Source organism: Sylvia atricapilla, chromosome 20, assembly GCF_009819655.1.
Source record: "Sylvia atricapilla isolate bSylAtr1 chromosome 20, bSylAtr1.pri, whole genome shotgun sequence".
NCBI lineage: Eukaryota > Metazoa > Chordata > Aves > Passeriformes > Sylviidae > Sylvia > Sylvia atricapilla.
In genome coordinates, this window is record NC_089159.1 from 1,739,879 (window position 1) to 1,764,141 (window position 24,263).

A 24,263-nucleotide genomic window follows, 5' to 3' on the forward strand; every position below is an offset into this window, starting at 1 on the left:
AAGAAGTGACAATGACATTCCCAGGCCAAAAAGGAAGTCTGAGTCTCCGAAATGCCAGAAGCACACTGTGTAAGCTGCTAGCCCAGGTCTGCAATGTAACCAGAAGGAGAGATGCTAAAAGATGCTGCAGCCTCTGGACTCAAGGCATCTCCATTGCAGCTTAACTTCCCCCAGAGCAGATGAGGGGCCATTGTGAGTAAGCACCAACAGTGCACAGGGACCTGTAGGGCATTGGGGTCAGTAGGGCAAGGAGTGGTAAGGCCACAGGAACATCAGTGTGCACACAAGTGGTGCCAAAAGCCAGGACAGCTGGAGGCACAGCTTGGTAACAACACTGAGCATTGGCTGTACTCCTGTCACAAGGGGTTCTGGATGCTGCTCTACCTCACAGTCACTTTTTCTGCACAGAGCAATAGAAAAGATGGAGAGGACAAGGATGTCCTGCTAAAGACTCAGAGCCTCTCCCAGAGACCACAGCCTTCCCTGCTGTTTATCTGCATTGCATGGCCTTGGCCTTGTGCAACCACATGGCTCTACACCAGCACCAGGGAGGCACTGAAAAACACGAGCTTCCTCTCAGAGTCTAATGTCTTACACTTAGCACAGACAAATGTGCAACTGCAAACATCTAAGCACAAAGCATTGGAGACCTTGGAAAGCAAATTGCCTTCATTTGTGCTTCTATGTGTTTTGAATCCCATCTTTGATCTGATCTCTAACTGTTACTGCTCTAACAGTCTGGAAGATCTATTAAAACTTGCAGACTCTGGTTTTCTGCCTTTCATCAGAATGCCAAATTTACCTCCGACTACTTCATCTGAAGGAAGCTGAGTTACAACACTGATGCATTTGGAGAAGATGCTCCCGAGGCAAAAACCTGTTCCATAAAACACAGAATCTGAGCTGCGACTGAAATGCTGGCTGGATTTCCAAAACCATTCCAGTTAAATGGAATGGTTAAAGAATAATTTCCATTAAGGAAATTCGGGTTTGAATGGTTCTTTAGCAGTCATTTTGACTGACAAAGGATGGATTCTCCATGTCATTACACTGCTTTTCCTCCAGTGCAGTTCTATCTATTTCAGTGTTTACTAATTCCAGTTCAAGGGAGATGATCAAAATTAGAGTCAATTGAGTCTGATATAAAGAAGTTCTCAGATTTCTCCACTCCATTAACATCAATTTCTGCACTCCATTAACAGCAGCTTTATTCTGGTGTAACTGCATTGATTTCAAAAGAGTTACACCATCCTGATGTCAGTGTTAAAGAAACAGAAAATCAGACCCTATTTCTTTAACAGTTCTATTATTCTGAAAAATCTCACTTCCCCCAGACCATTAGTGCAAAAGCAGCACACAAATATTCTTGTAAAATGTAACAGCTGAACAATCCAGCAGATAAGATCTGTATTTAGGTTCTGACCCAAAGCCTACTGAAGTCTGTGACTTTTACATCAGACCCTTTGCCCCTCTTTAACCAAAGTTAACACACCACACCAAGGATGCTGCAGCCCTCCCTGCAGTGCTAAATGGACTGACCTTTGAACCTCAGCTGCTGAAAATAATTGCACTGAGCCACGTCAGCTACTTGCACTGTTGCCCATTTTATAGAAGCTAGCAGTTCCCACCTAAATTGGGTTCCAGGACAAGGAGGTCCCCAGCACAAGGCTCTGAGTCTGCAGTGCGCCTGTGCACGGACACACACTCGTGCAGACACATAAATAGCAACTCCAGGTACCACAGAGGATGATCTGCTCTATTAACTTCCAGTCACTCAGAATTATATGTACTGAGATCAAACAAAGGATGTGCATTGACTTCAATATGCTTTAAATCAGGCCTAAAATAAAGAGATTGGTAGGACTGAAGCGCAATAGCCTCTTAAATATTTCAAAAGCTACAGTTTAGCAGAATGAAAATGTGCCATAGCAGTGCTGTTCCTAGAAAACACACACACCAGTCTATGCACATGGCTGTGAATAAACAGCTGACAGTCTCTGCATTTACTCTGAAGCAATTGCTTAAATAAAAAAAAATTGTCTGTGACATAAATAATCCAGTAGGTTAAATTCCCAGAAGTGTCAGCTTTTGTATTATTGATGTCTAATATTTTAAAATAAAATCAAGTACGATTAATCTTCTTGTATTACTACAACGAGTGGAAAGAAATCACTGGCAGAATGCATTAGTGGTTATCAAAAACAATCAACTGCATTTTCCACATTCAACCAAAATGAGTGGATGATACTAGAAGAAAGATTAAATGGAAAACTGATCATAGGATATGGAAGCCTCTCTCTGTTTTTAATGGAAATACATATGAAAATATCATTACAACTGTGCTGCTAAGTATGCAATACTGAAGTTGCTGAACCAAAATAAATGGGTATTGAAATGCCTGACAAAAAGGTAATAACCTTGAAATGGGTTTGATGGTTCACTTTGAGCTCTAGTTCTACCAAACCTTAAAAAAAAAAAAAGATAATAATCTAACAGAAGACTGTGACACCACCCATTCCCACTGGGTCCATTGTACTGAAAATTCTGAGTAAGTCCCTGGCCCTTCAGCGCTAATCAATGAAAATAATGTAATGAAAATAAACCCCCGTGACAATCACCAGGAGAGGGTTCTCAGCCAAATACTGCCACAAAACTGTGCTTTGTTTCTGAGGTCAGAGGATGTTTTTCAGAGAGCCTGGTAAAGCAAAGCTTTACCCACAGCAGCTTAATGCACAACCACACAGAAATGCAAACCAGAGCAGGCACTACAGATTAACTATGTACAAAAGTCACCAGCTCTGCATATGGAAGTACAGGTCTGTCAAGATTGTATAAAATATTCACCTAAAAAAGTGTTATCCTTTCCCAGGAGGAAAAAAAATAAAAAGGGCTTAAATCAAAATAAATGCTTAATTCACATGGAAATGTAAAATCCATGGGATTGGATTCAGCAGTATTATATCAGAAATGCAAAACTTGTGTTTCAGTATTGATTAATGCCAGCAAGGTTTGAATCTGCTTGTAATTTACAATCACTTCCTTCAACCAATGTCTTCATTTAGTATTATTATGAGTTTGGCATGACAAGATTATTACAAATCACCCTCTATCAGGAAGAATCACCAAGAAACCCACCATTTATTTGGAAATACTGCAACACACACGATTGGGTGAGAAGGTATAAACATGGTTTATGTACAGAGGGCTGTACATTACTCAAGTGCACTCGTGTCACATGCAGATCAGGAAAATCATTAGTTCTGTTCTGAGGGTGTTCACAATATGCTGCAGCCAAACTCCTGGAAGGTGCAGTCCCTCCTGTCTGGAGATCCCAGCTGGAACTGCTGCTGTGGGGCTGGGCAGTGAAGGCAGTGCAGGGAGGGCAGGCTCAGAGCACACAGCCAGGCTGCCAGGGGCAGCTCTGACAGCTCTGTCTGCATGCAGGGAGGCATTAAAATCTGCAGCCCCCATCCCCTGGACCATGTCCCCCATCCCCTGGACCATGTCCCCCATCCCCTGCTGGCAGCTGTCCTTCCACCACAGCAGAGATAACATGAAGCAGCTTCTGGAGCGCTCAGCTTCTCAGCTTAGAGTATTTTGTCTCCAATTTGAGTTTACCTTAATGTGCTGGAGCAGCCATTCGTTGGCCTGCCTTGCTGAGGAGCAATATCCATCACAGGGCAGGACAGAGCTGAGGCCACAACCTCTGCAGCTTTAATTTGCCCCAGGCTGCAGGGCAGGGAGCTGGGGCAGGGCCCGAGCCATGGGGCTGGATTTCAACAGAGCACTTGGGACCAGTGAAATCTGTGCAACAAGTGGGGACTGAAGTCAAGCAGGTGCCTAAATGCTCAGCCAGAGATCACTGAACGTGCACCAAGGCTCTGGACCTGCCTGGACAGCTCAGCTGACAAAGTCCATCCATGGCATGAAGGCTGTGCCTGTCCCAGCCTGTGTGTTAATTGTTGACATCGACTTGGATCATTTTAGATCCTTATACAGAAGGGTTGTTCTGAATGAAAAGCTTTAACAACCAATATCACAAAGCACACCCATTTCCACTGAACAGGCCAGGACTGTAAATGCAGCATAAAGCAGGAGAGAACACACAATTCTTCCAGCCTTTATCGTTCACACTGAATTTGCAAAGTGCAGATCACGGCAGACACTGAAACATTTTCTCATTTTGAAAGAAGTCCAGGCAAGCACCACATGCTGTGAAATATTATCTTATGGGAGTTGTTTTGATAAAAACAAATGGCCAATCCTAAAGATTAATGCTTCATATGATGTATTCAGGTTATTAATCCCACCTTCTTCTTTCCACCAGCCCCGGCAGTGAGCGTTTTCTGGAAAACTGCATGGAGCCAGATGGTTAACTATTGGAAATCTATACTAAAAAGATTAATGTTACCCCATGACAGGGATCAGTCATTTGTAGAGATCTCCTAATACAAATGCTGCCATTTGTTTATTCAGACTGGCTGGATGAGCCATACTCTGAGGAGAGCCTAATTAGTTCTCAAAGACTTTCCAAACACTGGGGCCCAGCTGCTGAGCTGCACTTCCACATCTGAAGGGCAATTACAGAGGTACCCAAGTACCAGCAACACCCAGGCAGGAGGGTAAGAGTGACTGCTCTTCAGGTGCCTCTGAGCCCTTTATTCTAACTCGGGCTGGGAAAGCTTCTGATATCCTGGACAAGTGAAATATTTACAAGAGGCCTCTGGAAAGACTCCAGTGCCAGGCACAGATGACATACTGCAGTGCTGGGTGTCATCACGCTGGGCATGGCCACAGTCTGAACACCCACCTACCCCCAGCAGCCCCCCCAGAGCCCACCCAAAGGCACAGGAACAGATTCCAAGCACCTTCACGTGGGGCTTTAGTGTGTAAACTGAACTCACTGCAAGGGAGATGGGCAGGAAAGAAACAGGAATTACACGAAAATTTCAAAGTGTGAACGGTACTTACTAAATTTCACAGTAGCTCTTCTTCCAGATGGATAAAAGAACCAATATGTGCAAGGCCACTGCAATTTCCAAAGCACTCAGATTAAACCCCCTGCATTCAGGGGAGTGGTGAAGCACATGCTTTAAAGTGAAGCACACACTTAAATCCCATTGACTTCAGTTATGCATGTGTGCTTACACACTCTCCTGAATAAAATAGATGTAAGCATGTGTTTAAACTTGAACCTCTGCTTTGTTGAGATGAGACTGTGAAGAGGAGAGTGAAATTTAAACTGATGCAAGAAATGGTGCTTTTATCTCCAGGCAACAAGGCCTTTCCATCAGCACAGAACAGAGCCAGGGTTTTTTTTGGGGAAAAAATCCACATACAAGTGTTTTTCTTTTCCTTCAAAGGGACATAAAGAGTAGGAAAAAAAGCAAAGGAAAAGCATTAAAATTGAATGTTTTTACATAAACTATCCAAATGCTCAGCCCATCAGTTTGAGAACACTGCCAGTGTTGAGGCTGAGGCCAGGCCAGATGTTGAGTCACAAACAGCTGTTGCAGTTGAAGCCATTGCAAACTCCCCCCGGTGGTTATTGCTCCCCCATGGAAGTCACCACATGTGCCCTGCAGCCAGCAGAAGGGATCTGCTCATGCACCTTCCTCTACCACCAGAAAAATCAACCACATCAACTGAAAAGAGCAAACTGAGCTCAAGCTGTGATTAAATCTATTCAGTGTTGGGCAGGGAAGGAGGTGCAGCAGCACTCCCAGGAGATTTCAGACACTGAGAGCAACTACAGCTGACATGGCCTCAAAATTCACATGCATGCTCCATACTTTGGAGTGATATATCAGGAGTTTTTTTCAAAAAGTAGCACCTGACAAAGAAAACCCATTCAAAAAATTGGTGAGTTTCAAGAATTCCAACCATTTGAATCCTTTTTTTTTTTTTTTTTTTTTGGTGCAAAGAAAGGTCAAGTGTAATGGGCTAGGCTAAAAATCAAAGTGAAGAGCACATGAAAACATCAGTTTTGTTGAACATAAACTTCTTGAGCAAAATAAGCAAATCCTCTCCAAAAAAGAAAAATTTTTAAAAAAGCATTTTCCTAGAAAGTTACCCAGAAAAATAAGAGTTGTGAAGCACGTCACACCTCTAGGGCCTGGCCTGGTGCTCAGTGACTCAGGCACAGCAGCTCAGCAGCTGGAGGAGCCTGGCACAGCTGCTGCAGCACTGGAGCTGCTGGGAACTGGGAGCTCTGGTGCCACACCTGGACAGGTTTTATTTTGGATCTGGAGCCTTTGCACACCCACAGACACACTGATGGCCATGGACAGCAGCTGGGAACTGGCTTCTGATTTAGAAGATCACATAGATACTTACACATCATATTTTTTGCATTATATTTTTTTCTCTCCAACAATTTTTAGTTTTTTTGGGTTGTTTTTAAATCTCAAATTTCACACTTAACTTCTTCTCTGAGCTTTTTGAGAGACAAGGACTTTTGATATATAGAAACTAATGAGAGGATCTGAGATTCTGCCATACTACCAAATTTAAAATCATTCTGGCACTACATAAAAATTCAAACCGAAATGTTTTACACCTCATCCCAAAACCACATCCCCTTTGATCCTGTATCACTTATTCTACATGTGTCCATTCATGATGCAGGAAAGTGTCCATTCATGATGCATATACATTCCTCCCAATGTATATGCAAAAACTCCATGAAACAAAGTAGGATTAACTACACTTAAATCAAGTCACCTTAATCTGAGCAGTGAGAGCTTTAAAAACAGGTATTTATTAAGAAAGTGAATTTCTAAATAGTATCCTTCTCAGTGGTATAAATATCCAACATAGACTTAATCAAGAGCACATCTTGGAGGAAATATTAAAGCAGCATATGATTTGATACCAATGAAAAAAAAAGCAATCAAAGCAGAGCATGGCAATAAATTAATAGAAAAGGTTATCTATCCAAACCAGACTAAAAGTAATTTTGTAAGTCAGCAGTAAAAAGTTGAATAAACACTAATTTAATCTATTTTAGATGCAGCAGTCAACAGATGAAATATTTTACTGCTCTCGAGCGATGTGAACACAGTCAAGTGACACAGTAATTGCAAAGAGGGAGAAACAGAGACCCTGTGGGGGCAGGAGCACAGGAGCACGGGCAGACACAAACCTCCTGGGCCAGGGGAGCTGCCTGTCAAGGCAAAGCTGCAAAACTGAGCTTGGATGCAATGACCTGCAGATAATAGTCGTGGACCTGTTTCTACCATCCTGCCTTTCCACATGCCTAAGGCAGCTCAATCATCCCTTTCCAGGGAACAAGCACTTCCCCTTCCTCTGGGGGATGCAGAGAAAGGGAACAATTAGTTCCTCCAAAGAGCTATCCTGTATCATAAGCAACAAATTCCCTGATACTGTGCAGTGAGGAAGAAATAGATGGGAGAAGCAGAACAGGTTGTCAGCGGAATTTCTGGGGATTGCCACTTCTCTGAGCCCTGTATTCCAATTGTTGCCTTACATATTCATCACCAGCATCAGGCAGAGGCCCCTGGAGAGGACCTGGGGAAGTTTTAGGAAACCAGGCTACCAATAACAGCAAAAGACTGCTAAGGCTTATTTGCTAGCTGACATTATTTATGCAAGGGAGCGTGTGACAGCCTACCCACAGCTCTCCCCCACGCTGCCTGAAGTTCTCTTTATCTTTCCAAACAAGCTGCAGCAAACCCACCCTCAGCTGAACATCCCAGGTGATGTTTTCAAGAAATAATAAAGAGGCTTTAGTTATTATCACTCCAGGCATTTGTACCTCAGATAGGCAAGGAAAAGGACTTTATAACTGAGCTGAGAAATGAATGAAGAGCAAATTCAAAGCAGTTTAATGACACTCAGACAATGATAGCAAGGCAGAGGAAAGAAAAAAGAAACACTGGTAACGGAACTGGAAGATGAAAGCAAGAAGTAATCAATGGCTAATGATGATACAGGCAACAAAATTAAAGCTAAGCCTTGACTCTGAAAGGCACCTAGGCAAGTGAGCTCCTAAGCCTAAAGCCAGGCACAAACTTCATCAAACTGTCAGCAGGTTAACCCAGCAACACACCTTCCTCAAGTCTTTCTTTTAAATAAATGAATGGAGACATTAGAACATGGTTTTCTAGTTAAATACAACAAAATTTCTACTGATTCAATGGGAAGAAAGCCCTTTGAACCAATGAAGTACTCTCTAAGAAAGAATATGGTGCTCAGAGGGCTGTCAAGTGGCCTCTTGCTATGAATTCATAATGATGTCGACCTTTTATTTACTGTTTCTATATCACAGGCAATTTAAGTAAGCAAGATGTACTTAGCAAACCAAAACCATAAAAATATGGCAAACTGCTGGGAAACACTGGGCAAATGAAGGGCACTGGGGATGAATGAGGAAAGTTATTAAGAAACACAGGGGGAATCACAAGAAAGTGTGTTCATTTGCTTTCTCAAGGTCAAGGAGTTCTTCTACCACAGAATCAAATGCAGTGTCACACCAGGTGTCATTGCATTAATACATCACAGAGCCAAGGAAGACACTCTGCTCTCACTGTCATTTACAGGCCTTTTTCTCCCCTTTTTTTTTTTAACAACATTAAATTTGCATTAGCTTGGACATGGAAAAAACAGTGGCATATAAAGGGAGACAGGGCTGAATTAATATTCATAAGCAACACAGTGGAAGAATGGAGAAGGGGTGATTTGAGGGAGCTTGGAACAGGAAAGGAGGGACAGACATTTAGTCCTAGAGACCTCCTGCGTCATCCACTCTGCTTCCAAGCAAGAACTGCTGTGTCTCTTCCCCATCCACACTAAAAATTGCCTGCTCTGAACAGCTTCTGGATTCCCCACTCCAGGGCACTCCGGGGAGGAAGCTGTTTTGGCTGAAGTTGGGCAGGAGCAGGTGGCACTCACCAGCTGTAAGTAATTTTGCTCTTGTTGGCACCACAGCGGCTCCTGGACTTTGCACAGTCCGTGTTCAGCGGGGAAGGGGGAGTGCAGAGGGAGCAAACAACCCCTCAGGGGTGTTTAACAGCACCCCAGGCTCCAGGCTCCTCTCCCAGGCTGGCAGCTGGAGCACAGGACACAGAGGTGGCTGCAGGGACGTGCCAGCCCAGGGTGGGGTTTGCTGTCAGAGCTGACACAGCTGCCACCTCGAGGGGGACCAGCCCCCGCGGCAGATGTGAATGCTGCAGATGTGAATGCTGCACGGGAGGCAGGAAGGAGGACAGGAGCAGGGCTCACCACCGGGCTGAGTGATCTCTCTGCAGATGGACTGTCACCATCAGGGCCATCCACACACCCCTTTCCCAGCATCTGTGCTGCCAGCTCTCCAAGCTCTGCATGTGCCCATCCACAGAAACAAGGGCTGCAGGTGGAAAATTTCTGGGGCTACTGCTGCTGTGCCAAGACACAACAGTACAAATAGTTCAACTGTTACATTTAATGTCATATTTCATCAAAGAAAAGAAAGGAGAACCTGGATGCTGTAAGTGTGGCAAAGCCATCAAACTGCCTCTCTAGAATCAGTTACTCCCATCTTCAGAAGCCACATGAGAAAACAAAAGTTAAGCGTGGAAGCAGGACAAGAGGCAGCAGCTCTATTCCCTTCTCCGTTCATCAGCACAGCAGAGGGAATGTGCCCTTGCATGACCAGCTCTGCTGCAAGAATTTTTTTACGTGCTTAAAAATCTTAAATAATCTTAAATCTCTCTCATTTCTTTCAGCTGTGCACCACAAACCCCCTTACACCTGGGGTCAGAAATGATTCTTCCAAACTGCAACACATTCCTCTTGGACTCACTGATCTACCCCAGTCCAGCACTTGGTTTGAAAGGTTCCTTGCATTTCCAAATGGCACAAATGTCACCACGTGCTGTGCTGATGCCACTCCAAACATGAACTTCACTCTCTGAACCAGCCTGGCACATGCACTCACCAGAACAGTTATTTTCTTCCCCTCCAAGCCCATCTTTCATCCCCAGCCCAGACAGACAAGTCCTCCTTGGTGAAGATTAACACTTTGCTAATGAAGTTATCTCCTGATCTCTTATTTTACCTGGTATCTGTTCTGCCGTTTAACAACAACTTCTTGTTGATAGTCAGTGCTATCAATATTAGGAGGTTCTGTTAGAGGAATAGCTGGAAATCTGTTTGTCCAGCACTCCACAAACACACAGGTGGGCACTCTGTGGTGAACAGTGCTGTTACACAGTCCACAGAATGAAATGAACAGCTAAAACACTCATAATAAATTCTCACAGAAACTAGTCTCCTTTCATTCACAGACAACTGATTTTTACAGGTTTTTCCTGTGAATTATTTCACAGAGATGCTACACAACATGGCCAAGCCACTGGTATTGTCCCAGCAGCAGAGGCAGGAATGCAGAGAGGCAGCACAGCCCCCAGCAGCAGGGAGCAGCACGGGCAGAGCAATGCCCCAAAAGTGCCAAGTGCAGGGCTGAGACTGCAGGAGCCAGAGCTCTGCTCACCTCCATCCCCAAACCAGCCCAGGGCTGGGGCATCCACAGCCTCTGTGGGAGGGAGAGTTCACAGCACAGGAGTGATGGCATTTCAGGAGGTGAACAGAAGCTGCTTCAGCTGAATGCACATTAACCCTCAGGTGGAGTGAAGATGAAAATATTTGCCCTGATTTTTTTTTTTTAAATAGATTAACCATTGCTAAAGGAAAGGCCATCAAAAACCTTGACTTCCTAATGGTCTGAGAACAGCAATAACCTAATAATCATTTTCTTATAGACAAAATACTCCCAAATATTTCTAATGAACCATTACAGCATGCATTGCAAATTTACAAGCCTTCATTTAATTACTTCCACCGAAACAAACACACAAATCTTCCAGCTCAGTGCTGCCACACGCACAGACTCTCTGAGCACCAAGCCCTCAGCAACCTTCCTCTGATGGACATTTTTTTTTCCAGGAAATGACACAGAGACATAGGTAAAAGGTGATTTAGATAGACTGCTGTGTCACAAATTGTCAGGATCTGATTTAAAGACCTTGCCTTTGTCAAGAAAGACAGTTGGGTGTCTGCTTTAAAGAAGTACTGGGAATATTTTCATCAAAGGTTTGAATTGAAAAACAGTGGGAGGTAAATATCTGAGATGTTGCCAAGAAAGACCGCTATATCCGTGCAATTACCATTAACAGGGGACAGCAGTGGTTCAATGAAGTAATTCAATCTGGTGTCCTACATTTTATCAGACAGCAATTTCGAGTTCTGACATAAAAGACTGAGAAAGGGGATTGGACTCTTTTCTCTGAAATTCAGCCTTAATTCTTGCAATCAGGAGATGTGTTCTCTGCTTCAGGTACAAGCCTACTACCCCTCCAAGGGACTCAAAAGAATAACCCAACATTCACCTTCAAAAGAAGAATAACCTAATATTCACCTCAGCACCACTCATTCGCATAGGAACAAGTCATACTCTGGGCAAGTTTCAGAGCTGAGTGCCTGCAGGATTACAGCAGTGGTTTCCTCCTGACTTAACTCTCTCAGTATTTCCTTACTTGGGAATTTTGCAAGAAGAAAAAGACCTATTGTTTTTAAAACAACAAACAATATGATGCAGCCTAAATTAATAAATGTATACTTCCAAAATTTAAGAGAGAGAGAGAGAGAGAGAGAGAGAGAGGGAGAGACTGTATGCAAAATGAAAAGCTTCTGGAAACTGCCATCAGATTAATGCCATCACATGGCTTCTCCTCATCATCCATCCATCCTGCACACTCCTGGCTCCTTAGAGGCTTTTGCATTCTCTTTGTCCACAGTAATCCTATCAGCCACTCCAGTGACTGCACTGGTGCTTTCCAAGGTCGCCAGGTTTGCAGAGCAGCTCTGCATTTCTCCTCTGCAGGGCAGCCCAGGCTGGCACAGGGCTCCCACGCTGGGCTCAGGATGAGCTTCACTCCCTCCCCACACAGGGCCCACCCAAACTGGCCCCACAAAGCTCCTTGCCAGGGAAATCACCACATTTTAGCCTTTCACCTCCTTCCTACCACACTGCTGTTTTGGCATAACTCCTTTTTGCATGTGCTGGTCTATCAGCTCTTGTGTTACACCCTGCAGAGATCTTGAAAGGCTCTCCTGTTAATGGCACAGAGTCAAAAATGTCAATTTATATTTTACTGAGCGAAATCTCACCACAATCACTAATGCCATGAGATAATTTGCAAGAGGAACAGTTCAGTGTTGCTCTTTCCACTGGGCTACAAATTCCACCAAGTTCCAAAACCTCACACACAAGAGCAAACTGGCTTGTGTCATACAGTGCTGGAATTCTGGAAACTGAGAATTTGGGGGTTTGGTGTATAGTAGTATATGTGAAGCAAAATGGGTGATTTTTGGGCGTTATCTGACTCCTTCTTCTTCCTTCTTCTTCATGGGTTTGGTGGTTTTCTGTAACTGGGTGAAAAAGGTCCACATTGTGGGCCTTGGATGGTCATTATTTGGTCAGAAATATAAATAACATTGGTGTCACCTCGTTATTGGTAATTAGTGCTTAAATAACCTTGGAAAGAGTTAGAGGTGCTCCATTTTACTTCATTTCTGTGACTTGCTATTTAGAGCTCACAGCTCCTGAGTCTGTGAATAGATAAGAAATAATAAACATCCCAGTCTGAACACGAACTGTGACTCCTGTGTGTCAATCCTGACCCTGGCAGAGGAAAAGAAGCCAGAACCATCAGAACACAGAACATGGTCAGCCCCTTTACACATGGCACAAAGCCAGGACTCACTGCAGCACTCCAGTGAGGGACTGCACAGCCCTTTCCTTTGCATGACACCACCCAGAACCTCCTCTAAAGGCTCAACGCTATCTTTCCTCCAAAACATTAAACAGACAATGCTACTGAGCCTTCTCTTGTAATGATACAGAACCGAGACCCTCGGAAGATGGAGGCTCTGGATATGACAGCTTAACTGCCTGCAATCAAACTAATTTGCAGTAGGATGACCTGAAATGAGTTTAAAAGCACCATAATGCATGTTTAGCAATCAGCGAAGCAATCCTTTATTATTCAGGTTCACATCTGCAATTTGTGTCGCGTGTCGCTGAAAACAGAGAGGGGAAACACAAAAAGGAATCCTTTTGCTTTGCAGGAGTTTATGAGCAAAACATGAGTCACAGTAATGTGGGGCACTCGAGACCAAACACACTGACAGCAAATCTGAAGTCTTTCTGTTTCGGATAGAAATCTTACAATGTCCAGAAGAAGCAATTATTAAATTAAACGCTTGGCTATAAGTGGTTATGTCTTAATTTTTCTAAATTTATTTCTGCTGGATAAAAACGATTAAGCAAGTTCACCTGAAATATCACCAAAAAAACCCCAAAAAAACCCAAAAAATCTAAACCAAAACAAAACAAAACAACAAAAAAAAAACCCCAAAAAAACAAAAAACAAAAAAACCACCAACCACCAAAAAAGAACCAAGAATGCCTCCAAGGTTTTAAACTGTAAAGGAAGTTATCAAGCAGCCACTTTCAGCACTTCCCTTCCTACTGGTTCCAGGAGACGGAGACCCTTCTGGCAAATAATGGAGAGTGTCACATCACTTCTCCAAATACATAAATCCTCTTATTTCCTTTTTCCCTTCTTTTTTTAATGACATCTCCATTCATCTCACTTGTAAATCTTGAGGAAAAGGTGGTTCCAACAAGGTAAGTGGGGAATCGTGCACAGAAGCAAGAGGAAAAGTGACCAACAAGACAGAAGCACTTGCTGAAGAAAGGCAAGAGCAGTAAATGCAACACCATTCCAGAAATTAAAAAAATAACAAAACCAAAAACCCGACCAACCAAACAAAAAAACCACACACGCAAAAAAACCAAAAAACCCCCAAAAAACCAAACCAAACCAAAAAAAAAAAAAAAAAAAAAAACAAACAAAAACCCCCCAAAAAACCCAAAAAAACCAAAAAACAAAAAAACAAAACAAAAACAAAAACAAAAAAACCCCCACACAAACCAAAACAAAAAAAAACACCACCAAAAACCAAACAAAAAATACACAGGAAAGACACAGAAGTGCAAAACTAAGGCAAAGGCATTAGAGAAAGCACAGAACTGCTCAGTTCTGAGAACTCCAGCAGGAGTGGCCTTGGGCAGGGAGAGGGAAGATGAGGTCAGCACACTCTGCTCAGTCCTGAGGGACAGCTCCTTGGGGACAGCACCCCCTTAATCACTAAAGTATCTGGGGACTGTCCTAAAGAAATTACTATAAAGTCATTGAAGAAATTTCATTGTTCAAACAGAGAGGAGAGATCTATGTTTCAGCAATGAGGGGACAAACCAGAAAGACCTGAAGTTCTGAAATTTGGTCTCAGTTCTGTTTGGTTGGGCAAGAAACTGCTGTGATGCCCTGCTCTCCTTCTATAAGATTTGGACAACACAGTCCAAAGAACTATATGGATAAATATCTTAAATTCAAAGCACCTTATTCAAAAAGCATGAGCATGCATTAGGGCAGGATTCTACAGTGTTTGAGGAAATACCACCCTGACAGGCTGTAAAAATAACTCTGACCTTCACCACCTCTGTTCAAAATTACCTGAGCAGATATCTGTCCTGACCAAATTCCAGCCCAGGTCATTTATTCTGCTTGCCTGATCTTCCCCCAAATACTGAGCTAAAAATGTGTGAAACACACGGCTTTCTTCTCCAAAACCTGTTGTTTTGCTCCAAGTATTCTTATTGTGATGAGCAGGATGCTGGAAATGCAGATGCTCTTGTTCTTCTTGCTTTGCTGGTCATGTTGTTAGCAAACTCTTTAATGAGTCTCAATTCTCCCTAGGAACAGCACTACACTTTATAAATGCTAAAATTAATAGACCTGGGGTAGACTTTATTACTTGCAATGTATTTAGTTGGCAATGATGATGCCTCCCTTACAGCAGCACTTAGAATAAACTGCATTTTTAATGGCTCCTGGAAAACAAAAGAGAACACCTAAAAGATTTTAGATGAAGAAACATCAGGTTTCCTGGTCCCTCTGCACCACACCAAACCTACTCCACTGAGGGCTGCAAACACTAATGAGTAATTACAGCCCACAGAGAGATTTCTACTGGGGATCTTGTCCACTTTGCTCGAATCTGAATTTACCATCAGAAGATTCATAACCTCTGTTGTCAGCCTCACTTCTGCAAAGAATGGGCACATGGAGAATTTAAAGTGAAGTTAAAATGGATTTCAGTATACCCTTCACAATAATAGTTGGTAAAACTAATTACAGTGAGAAAATTGGAGATCATTCATTACCCTACTAAGCAAATTAGGATTCGTTAACAATGATTCATAGTGCCAAAGAGAGGATAACAAGGATCCTCTTTCCAACTCTATTCACAGGGGACATGACAGTTTACGGTGTGGTGCCATCCCAACAGCCACCCTGCGGTGCCTCTGTGAACCTCAGGGTATTTCAGAGGGACACACACTTTTACATCAGCAAAACACATTTAAAAACTTAAGCTACTTGCAAGAAGAACAGTTTTTTATTTACCAACACCACTGTGCACGTGATGGGGAGCAAAGCACTGCACCCCCTTTGCAGCTTTAGCAGGTTGGATTTATTGAACCCCTTTCAAACAATGTTTTTGATCTAATCTGTTCTCTCCTCTGGAAGCTGCTGGGTCCTACTGCACTTCACTGGAGTGGAGACTCTTCACACCCTCTCACCCAGGGGTCACCAAACCTGACCACCTCCAGGAACAAAGCTCAGCTCCTCAGGATCACTGCCAAAACACATGGAGCAGGCAACCAGGGAAAATCTGCTCTTTGAAGGACTCTCTGAGAGCAGAGAACGTGCTGCTGTAACTATCCACATTTCCTCTTGCAAGATGATGTCTCGGGTGAAAATCCCTCCCAGTGCACAGAGAAAGAGCTGGCCTGATCTAGGCCAAAGACTGGTTTTCCATCTTACCCATACTAAACACCCCTGGTGCTCCCCTTATTCCCCCTGGGATGAGTTTTTAGAGCTCTGAGTAATGTAATGCAACACTGCACAACCCAGCAGGTCCCAGTGGCACGTGGCAACTGCGCAGACATCTGCTGAACCCAGCCCACTCAGGGCCAAATTGGATAGCACAACTGATTAGCCACAGCCTCGGGGAATAAGCTCACAATTTATGTTTGTCTGAGTCACCAGCCCATGTGCTAAGCACGGTTTTAGCTTTTTCTTCTTTAGTTTTTTTTTCAAGGTAGAGCAAGAGCACTATTTGGAAAAGAAGGGTCACAGGGAGCCTTCTGCCTTCCCAATGTTATTTCCATCACTAGCTTATTACCAAATTCTACTCAGCTCTGAAAAATTCACAAACTCTCTGCATTTGGAGGAAAAGAAAATAACACAAACCTTCAATCCAAAAAATACCCCCCAAAAAAACACAACCAAACAAAAAAAACCCCACAAACAAACCATTCGAAGAGGAACAGAAAACACTCAGAAACTGGAACAAAGACTCAAGAAGTAGACACATACAGAAATAGAAATAAATTGCCAAAAGCAGAGAGACTGTACAATTGCCAAGGAACCTGACAATCTTGGGAATCGGGGTTGTTGTTTAGAAGTAAAAGAATCAGTTATTTAAGTTTTGATTTCTGCTGTTTTGTGTTGCAAACCAAGGAACCACTATCTACTTCAACAGGAATTTGGCTGGGTGCAAGAGGCAGAAATGAGCAAAAGCCATTCTTCAAAGCTAGGTAAGAGAAAATGCTTTACTGTTATACAAATTTCAGTTGTTTTCTAAAACATCTCAAACTTCTGAAATCTCAAGACAGCTGGACAATGTTAAAAACTCCCATAATTCAAACAGCTTTCCTTTTAAAGTTGAAGAGATTGTGATTTTTTTTCTAAAATTCTAACTACTTTTCAATTATCTGATCTGACACCTTGATGAGATGTAATCTACCTTGTAATCTGTCTTTGATGAGAGACAATGACAATTTGCAATGCAAAAAATCTCAAAGACAACTGGGAGATTTCCAGGAAGTATTAAGTTATGATTTCCTAGGGTGCACCAATATTGACAACATGCCTGCATTTTTTTTCACACGCACCAGTCACAGACTGGCCTGATCCCACTGGAAGCAGTAAAGTCAGGCCAGCACAAAAGGCTTCCAGGAGAATTAGAATGATGTTTACCTCTTCTTTTCTGACTACTGGTTTAATATTATGCCAAAAGGATGGGAAAGGAGCACTAGGACAAGTGAAACAGACTCCAACAAAATTGTCCTTTAAACAGAATCTACAGAGCGTATCAACACCTGTCGGAGTAGAAGAGAGTTGTTCCCAGCTGAAATCTGGACTTGAAGGTGTATTTAGAGCTCTTCAGCAGCTTTGCACCATTTGCCACCTTCAGTGGCCACTCACACTGGTCCCGTTTTTCTGAAGGCAGCTCATTGCAAAGTTAGTTTAACCCAGGGCAGTTCTATCACCCCAGCTGGGTGTGGGTTAGGCTCAATCACCTGATGGAGATTCCCAACCCTCTCCACTGCCAAAGCAGGCTGTGGGAATGCTCTCCCAGGAAACTGCTTTTCCAGGAGCACCTACACAGAGGCAACAAGAACAGAACAGCTCAGTCTCCAGCTCTGCCATTCAGAAGCTGATCCACATACAGGATAAAATCAGGTAAGATTCCAGCATTCTGCACTACTGCTGAAGTTGCAGAATTAATTACTAGGATGGAGCTATCACAGGGATATTAGAGGAACGATTTTGTGTTACTGGGAAGTGTCAGCTTTATGAATGTTTCCTTAAACAGAGATCTCCAGAGACTTTATAGAGTAACAGGATCTAAAAGTCATTTTAGCTTTGCTGTGGCACACACAGCACCCACAGACATTGCAGACACATGACCCATCACCCCTCAAACCTGAGTGCCTGGCACCAGCAGGGTCCTCAAAGGGGATTCCAAGCTGGACACGGATTATCTCTATGCTATGAACACAAGAAGATTCCATCAATACTTGATTTAAACAGCAAACATGTGCTACTGAATCCATACCTCAGAGTTCATTCCTTTCTGAATAAAACCCACTTCCCTCTGCAGGAGATGTCCTTCATCCATTTTCACCTACCTGGTTCCTCTGCTCCCTCTGGTGAGCTGCAGTACAGAATCTTTCACAGTCCAGTGCACAACATACATCAAATCATTTCCAAGGGCCAAAGCTTTATTATTATCTATTAAACTCGAAGTTATTTTTACTGTATTTGAGACCAATGACCCCTGTTTTGATGTTCTGGGTTAACACCAAACACAAAAACTAACAGTCTTTTCTAGTTAAGGGCTTTGGAAAAAAGAAGTCAATTCAAGTGCATATTCCTTTGCACTTTGATAATACAATAATTACATTAATCAGAAACACATGCTAATTGGAGCATTCTGGAGCATTTTTCTCATTGTCTGGTCCCACAAAACACATCTGGGTTTTATTTGCCCTATGTAAGTTAATAAAAGTATGGGCTTTTTTAAAACAACAAGCAAGATAATCCCAAAAACAATTTTCCAGAGTGAAAAGGGAGGAAAAAACCCTTCATGTTTCATCAAAGACTGTGTGAGTGTAAAAACAACTTTTAGATAGAAACTGAAGGACATTCTCTACCTATTTGGCTAGTAGCGAGGAAAGTAAAAAAGAAAGTTAAAGACTCTTAATAGTGTGACTGTAGAAAAGAAACAGCTCAGTTAAATATATTAATGGCACCAACAAGGGATGTCTCCCCCACCCACACAGACCCAAACTGGAATGATTTAAGGTGCCAATCCATCGGCCCTAGAAGACGTCAGGCTGCTTCTTGTTACTAAATCCCTTGCTCAGGAGAGCTGGAAACTTTCAAGCTTTCTCTTGGAGCATAGGGGATGCTGACACCTTCCAGATTTTCACTTTAGTGGACCAACCCACAGACAGTATGGTGCAGGGAACAGCAGATGGCTTCTCTTCTGTTACCTCTGCTGCCTAGAGAGGAAGCTGAGCACCGCTCTCAAACCGTGCATATTCAGCTCTTGCTGCAAGGAGAACAAGGCTGATTTATCCCCAGCACAGCCCTCCAGCCCACAATATACCTGGCCCATCCCAGAGCGTGTCTGTAGACCTCCAAATGATTGGAATTTGCCCAGCCAAAGGAAAGCAATTTGTTCTGAATTATGGAAAGATAGTCAAGGTTTAGTTTTAATTCTAAATAAACTTTGAACCGTTTGATATAATTTTCTCTTCATCCCCACCCTCTTAAAAATACATATGACACAACCCAGGGCAAGTGATGAAAAAAGGAAACCAGCTCGTTTTTCTGTTTCACAACTTACCTTACACTGACCTGGGCCTTGATATAATTAGAACAACTACCACAAGACTTTTTCACTTGAGGATGCTCTTTTCACACCTCACCACCAGCAGTGAATGTTCTGTTTGTGCAGGAGTCCAATGTAAATCCAGCAGGACACAGCATTTCTCCAGGTATTAGGGAATTTTTGTGTAATTTTTGTGAGACCACACGTACACAATCTAATCCCATAACTTTCTTCCAGGATCACAGGCCTCCATGACAAAAGACTAAATTCACCATGAACTAATAGAAGAAAATTACTCTCTGGGAATGTGACAAGAGTGCAACCAAGTTTTTCCATCCTGTAATTGAATACCACAGAGTTTACTTTTCCCCGGAGATCAGTCAGAAGACAGAAGCAGACTTTGATTATACTGATAACTTCACAGAGCAGAGCTATGGAACAAGGCTTGCTGCATTTTACCCACCTGGTTTTGGACATACACAGTGCTCTGCTTCTCCTACAGTTATTATAAAGGCAGAAAAGATGTGCTTGGAGAATACAGCATAAATTACAAGAGAAACAGGATATGAGCAATTTAAATATAAATCTTGGAAGAAAATAAGCAGTACATTGCATTGACTGGAAAACATTTTTTTACTCCCAAACTTATCTGTGCAAGTAAAAGGTATCCTGATGAATGTGGGAATGAACAGAAAGGTATGAATATAGACTGCTAAATCAATACAGGTGCATGCAAATAAATCACAAGCCCAAAAAAACCTGATCAATTTTCAAACCAGCTGAGGCCTGATCTGCTTCTCAGGACATAAAATGTAAATCTGGCATAAATATAACTTCTGTGTTTTCCAAGAGTGTCCATGAGCCACGGGCTTTTAAGCAACAGGTAGAAATCCCTGTGCCACGTTCTCTGGGGCTGTGGTACACAGGAGATGAGGCAAGACATTGTAATGGCCCCCTTAAAATCCGTGAATCAACAAGAACTGGTGCAAGGGGCAATGAAATCCTACCATCTCCCTTTACAGAGCTGGTGAGACCATGGCTCATTGTATTTACTGTAACCGTGTGAATTAAGTGCTGTTAAAATTGACGTAGTAATGAATGTCACCTGATCAGTTCAAGAAAACACAGACCACTATGCTGGGAATGGAATATTGCTTCCAGTGTATTAGTGGGGGAAGGAATGAGAAGGGTGCATTCAGCGGGTGGGCAGGGTGGCCTTGGTGGGACATCCCTGTGGCCCTGCCCTCTCTGCAGGACACTCTGCCTGAGGAACACTCTGCTGCTCGGAGGCACACGTGGGAAAGAGGAGATACACTTACAAAGTAGCCTGTTCCCAAGCTGGAAGGAGCTGAGCTCTGCAATAAAACACAAAGACAAAGTGGAAAGTCAGCGATGGTTTTTAACACGTTCCAATCCACACAGCTCATTACCAGCCCTTTCCAAGCTTTTCATCACCACATCACAGCACCGACGTCCTGCCCCTTGTCATCTGCTACTGAAACAAACACGCTGTTGCTTAATTTTCCCCTTTACATCTCTCAACGACTCGGAGATGGTAACGTGCTATTTACTGAATTCCAAGCTTCTGCGGTGGACGTAATTGCCAATTTATTTGACAGGCAGCTGGGTAATGAATTAATGATGGCATTTCGCCCTGCACTGAGACTAAACAGACACTCATCAAGCAGCCTCCCTGACATGCTGACATTCAATGCCCCGGACTGCAGCTCCTCAGCTTCATGGCCACAAAGGGGCAGGCGGGAGGGGGAGAGAGGGGAAAAAAGTAGCCTGACTTCAAAACAAAAAGCCCGGTGGGTTTGGATGACTTTTTCAGTGTATGACCTGTTTGCCAATTTATTCCCGAAAGGCCCTGGTTAGTACACACATCGCGCTTTTCTAAAATGAGACATTTTGTAAACATAATTAGTAGTCGGAAATGTAAAGAATGCGTGGGCACAGAGAAGCTGCTTTAGTCAATGGACCGTTTTCTGGAGAATGCAATCACTACAATTTCCCATTTGGGTGTCCACACTGTTTGACAAACCCAGGGTTTAGAAACAACAACAACAAAAGCAATCAGCAAATATCTACAGTGTGAAATAGATTTCAAAACTCAAACCTATAAAAATAATTAAAACTAATATTGCTCCCATGGAAAACAATCAATTTGTTTAAACGCTTTAAATTAAAAAAAAAAAAGCATCGTGAAACTCAGTTTAAGTGGGACACGATCACAACCTCCATATTCCCAGGAATTAAGGAGATAAAGGGGTTTGTTTCATTAGGGTTTCATTGGAGCAATGGGCATTACACAGCAGGTTCTCTCAGAGACATGGGGCAGCCCCAAGGCTCCCGGTGCTAACCCAGCTCAGGCTGCCCCATGGGACAGCTCCCTCCGAGCCCAGGGACACCACAGAGAGCCGAGGAGCCTTCTCTGCTGAGCACAGGGCTCTCCACACAAACTGTGTGACACTCTCTGGTGAGCACAGGGCTCTCCACACCAACTGTGTGACACTGGTGAGCACAGGGCTCTCCAGACAAACTGTGTGACACTGGTGAGCACAGGGCCCTCCAGACAAACTGTGTGACACTGGTGAGCACAGGGCTCTCCACACAAACTGTGTGACACTGGTGAGCACAGGGCTCTCCACACAAACTGTGTGACACTCCCTGGTGAGCACAGGGCTCTCCACACAAACTGTGTGACACTCTCTGGTGAGCACAGGGCTCTCCAGACAAACTGTGTGACACTGGTGAGCACAGGGCTCTCCACACAAACTGTGTGACACTCTCTGGTGAGCACAGGGCTCTCCACACAAACTGTGTGACACTCTCTGCTGAGCACAGGGCTCTCCACACAATCTGTGTGACACTCTCTGGTGAGCATAGGACCCTCCACACAAACTGTGTGACACTGGTGAGCACAGGGCTCTCCACACAAACTGTGTGACACTCCTGGAGCCCAGCTCCCACCCCTGCTCCTCAGCACGGCCTCACTGTCACTGTCACACAGCTTGGGCACACCACAGCTGCAGAGGGCCCCAGCCCGGCCACACCACTGGGAACACACCCAGTTTGGGTCACTCCATCCCCTGGGAAGACACAGGATTTTTGTCTCTTCCCTCCTGTTGCCAGACAGGGCCCTGAAGTGCAGATGTGCAGGGCACAGCTCTGTATCCACACACATACAAGGACATCCCAAAGTCCCCTCCTGTCCCCACTCTTGGTGCTGTGCCACCCTCAGCCAGAGCAGCCCCCTGGTCCCAGGGCTGATGTCCCTGCCAGCCCAGGCTGCCAGCCCTGCCTCCCTGTCCCTGTGGGTGACCAGTGCTGCTCTGCCCTGGCACTGCCCTGGCACTGCCCACACGGGCCCTGCTCTGGAGATGCCAAAACCATTTTTGCTTTTTATACCTTTTTCATAGATTCATAACTCTGTAGACTACTATCATATAGTTATATAGCTCCTTAACTAACTCTAGTCCTTTTCCTGTCCTTAACTAGTCCTTTTCCTGCCCTTTCTCTCAGATTTTAGAAATGTAAGCTCACCTCCCTGGACTCTTTTTTGGTCTTGCCTCTATAGTGAACTAAGGATGTTTTATTTTTTCCATATATCATAGACATAATAAATTTGGAGCTAGAAGCTGAGGGGCAAGGGGGGCTTTAGTGGAGGGCTGAAACAAAAGGGGGTATTAATTAACTGCTCCTCTAATTGGATAGTTTCTCTAAAGCCTGCTAATTTGTTAAGCTTATAAAATTGTCGAAGTCCTGCATCACGTGCATTTTGCCATACTTGCACCTGGAGGCCCTTCATTAAAGGTAACAGCTTTTTATCATCTTAATATTGCTTGGCTTGTGATTTTGGGTGTCCCTGGGAGCCCCTGTGGCCCTGCAGCTCTGCAGCCCTGGCACAGAGCACTGCTCAGTGTCCTGCCTTCCTCTTCACTCATCCTGCTCTCTGCCTCATGCCATTGAAATTCCTTTCATTTTAGCTGCACAACACGTGCAATCATTACAAACACTTTTGTTTCAGCTCTGCACAGATGCCAAGTGAGTCCCACTCTTTCTCTCACAGTTTTTTTTAAACTTAACTTTACTGGCGGGAAGCGCCAAAGTTTGCATTCTGCATCTGTGTGTAATTTTTTGTCTGCTTTTTATTCCAAGTTTTGGAAAGGATAGAGTATCAAAACAAAACAATAAAGAGGAAGAAAAAAAAAAAGAATAAGCAAACAAAATATTTCCCACTGAATATTTCCATTCCTTCAAAAGCAATGCTGCAATGGCTATGGGAGGACAGTCGAAACATAGCAGTCAAATGACTTTCACTGAACAACTGTGCTTTTTCAGGGAACTTGAGTTTGCTGGATGGAAATACAGCCCTTCACACATTGCATGCTGCATATGGAGAGTACAGTTTGCAAACTCCATTTAATTGAAGTATGAAAGACTGTGTTGCACATGCATGAATGACTGTCAGCTGTGTTGTGAACCGTGTGTTGACAGAGCACAGAGGCTGAAGCAAGGAGACGACTTCTCACCTTTTGGGTAACTCCCAATAGCGAAAGGATCCCACTACCCAGTGCCCAGCCTTGACTGTACAAGCATCTTTACAAGGCCATGCTGAGTCGTGATCCTGCACTGGGTGTTCTATAGCTCTTACATAAAGTGTGCCTATAATAGAGGTAATGGTTTCACTTTCCGAAACCCTTGGCAAAATAGGACATTAGAAACACTGTTTGATATTCACACAACCACCAGCAGAAGCCTGCATCAGGTGCCCATCAGCAAAACACACTTGTTTAAAATTGACAGAATTCTGCGCTTTTTTCCATTTTTTTTTTTAATTTTGTTTTGTTTTGATTTTTTGTTTGCTTTGTTTAGGTTTGGATTTTTTTTTTTTTTTTGGTTTGTTTCCATCCTTTCTTAAAGAGAAGAACTTTGGCCCAGAAGCAAAA

At 43.5% G+C, this 24,263-nt stretch overlaps 1 protein-coding gene across 5 annotated transcripts in view; it reads right to left on the reverse strand.

Moving 5' to 3' along the window:
• AUTS2 (activator of transcription and developmental regulator AUTS2) overlaps window positions 1–24,263 on the reverse strand; it is a 774,170-nt gene that overhangs the window by 394,588 nt on the left and 355,319 nt on the right. For all 5 annotated transcript variants that reach the window (XM_066333138.1, XM_066333137.1, XM_066333140.1 and 2 more), the window contains one exon: window positions 20,631–20,666. In XM_066333138.1, coding sequence (XP_066189235.1) covers window positions 20,631–20,666 — 36 coding nt within the window. The remainder of the gene's footprint in view (window positions 1–20,630; window positions 20,667–24,263) is intronic.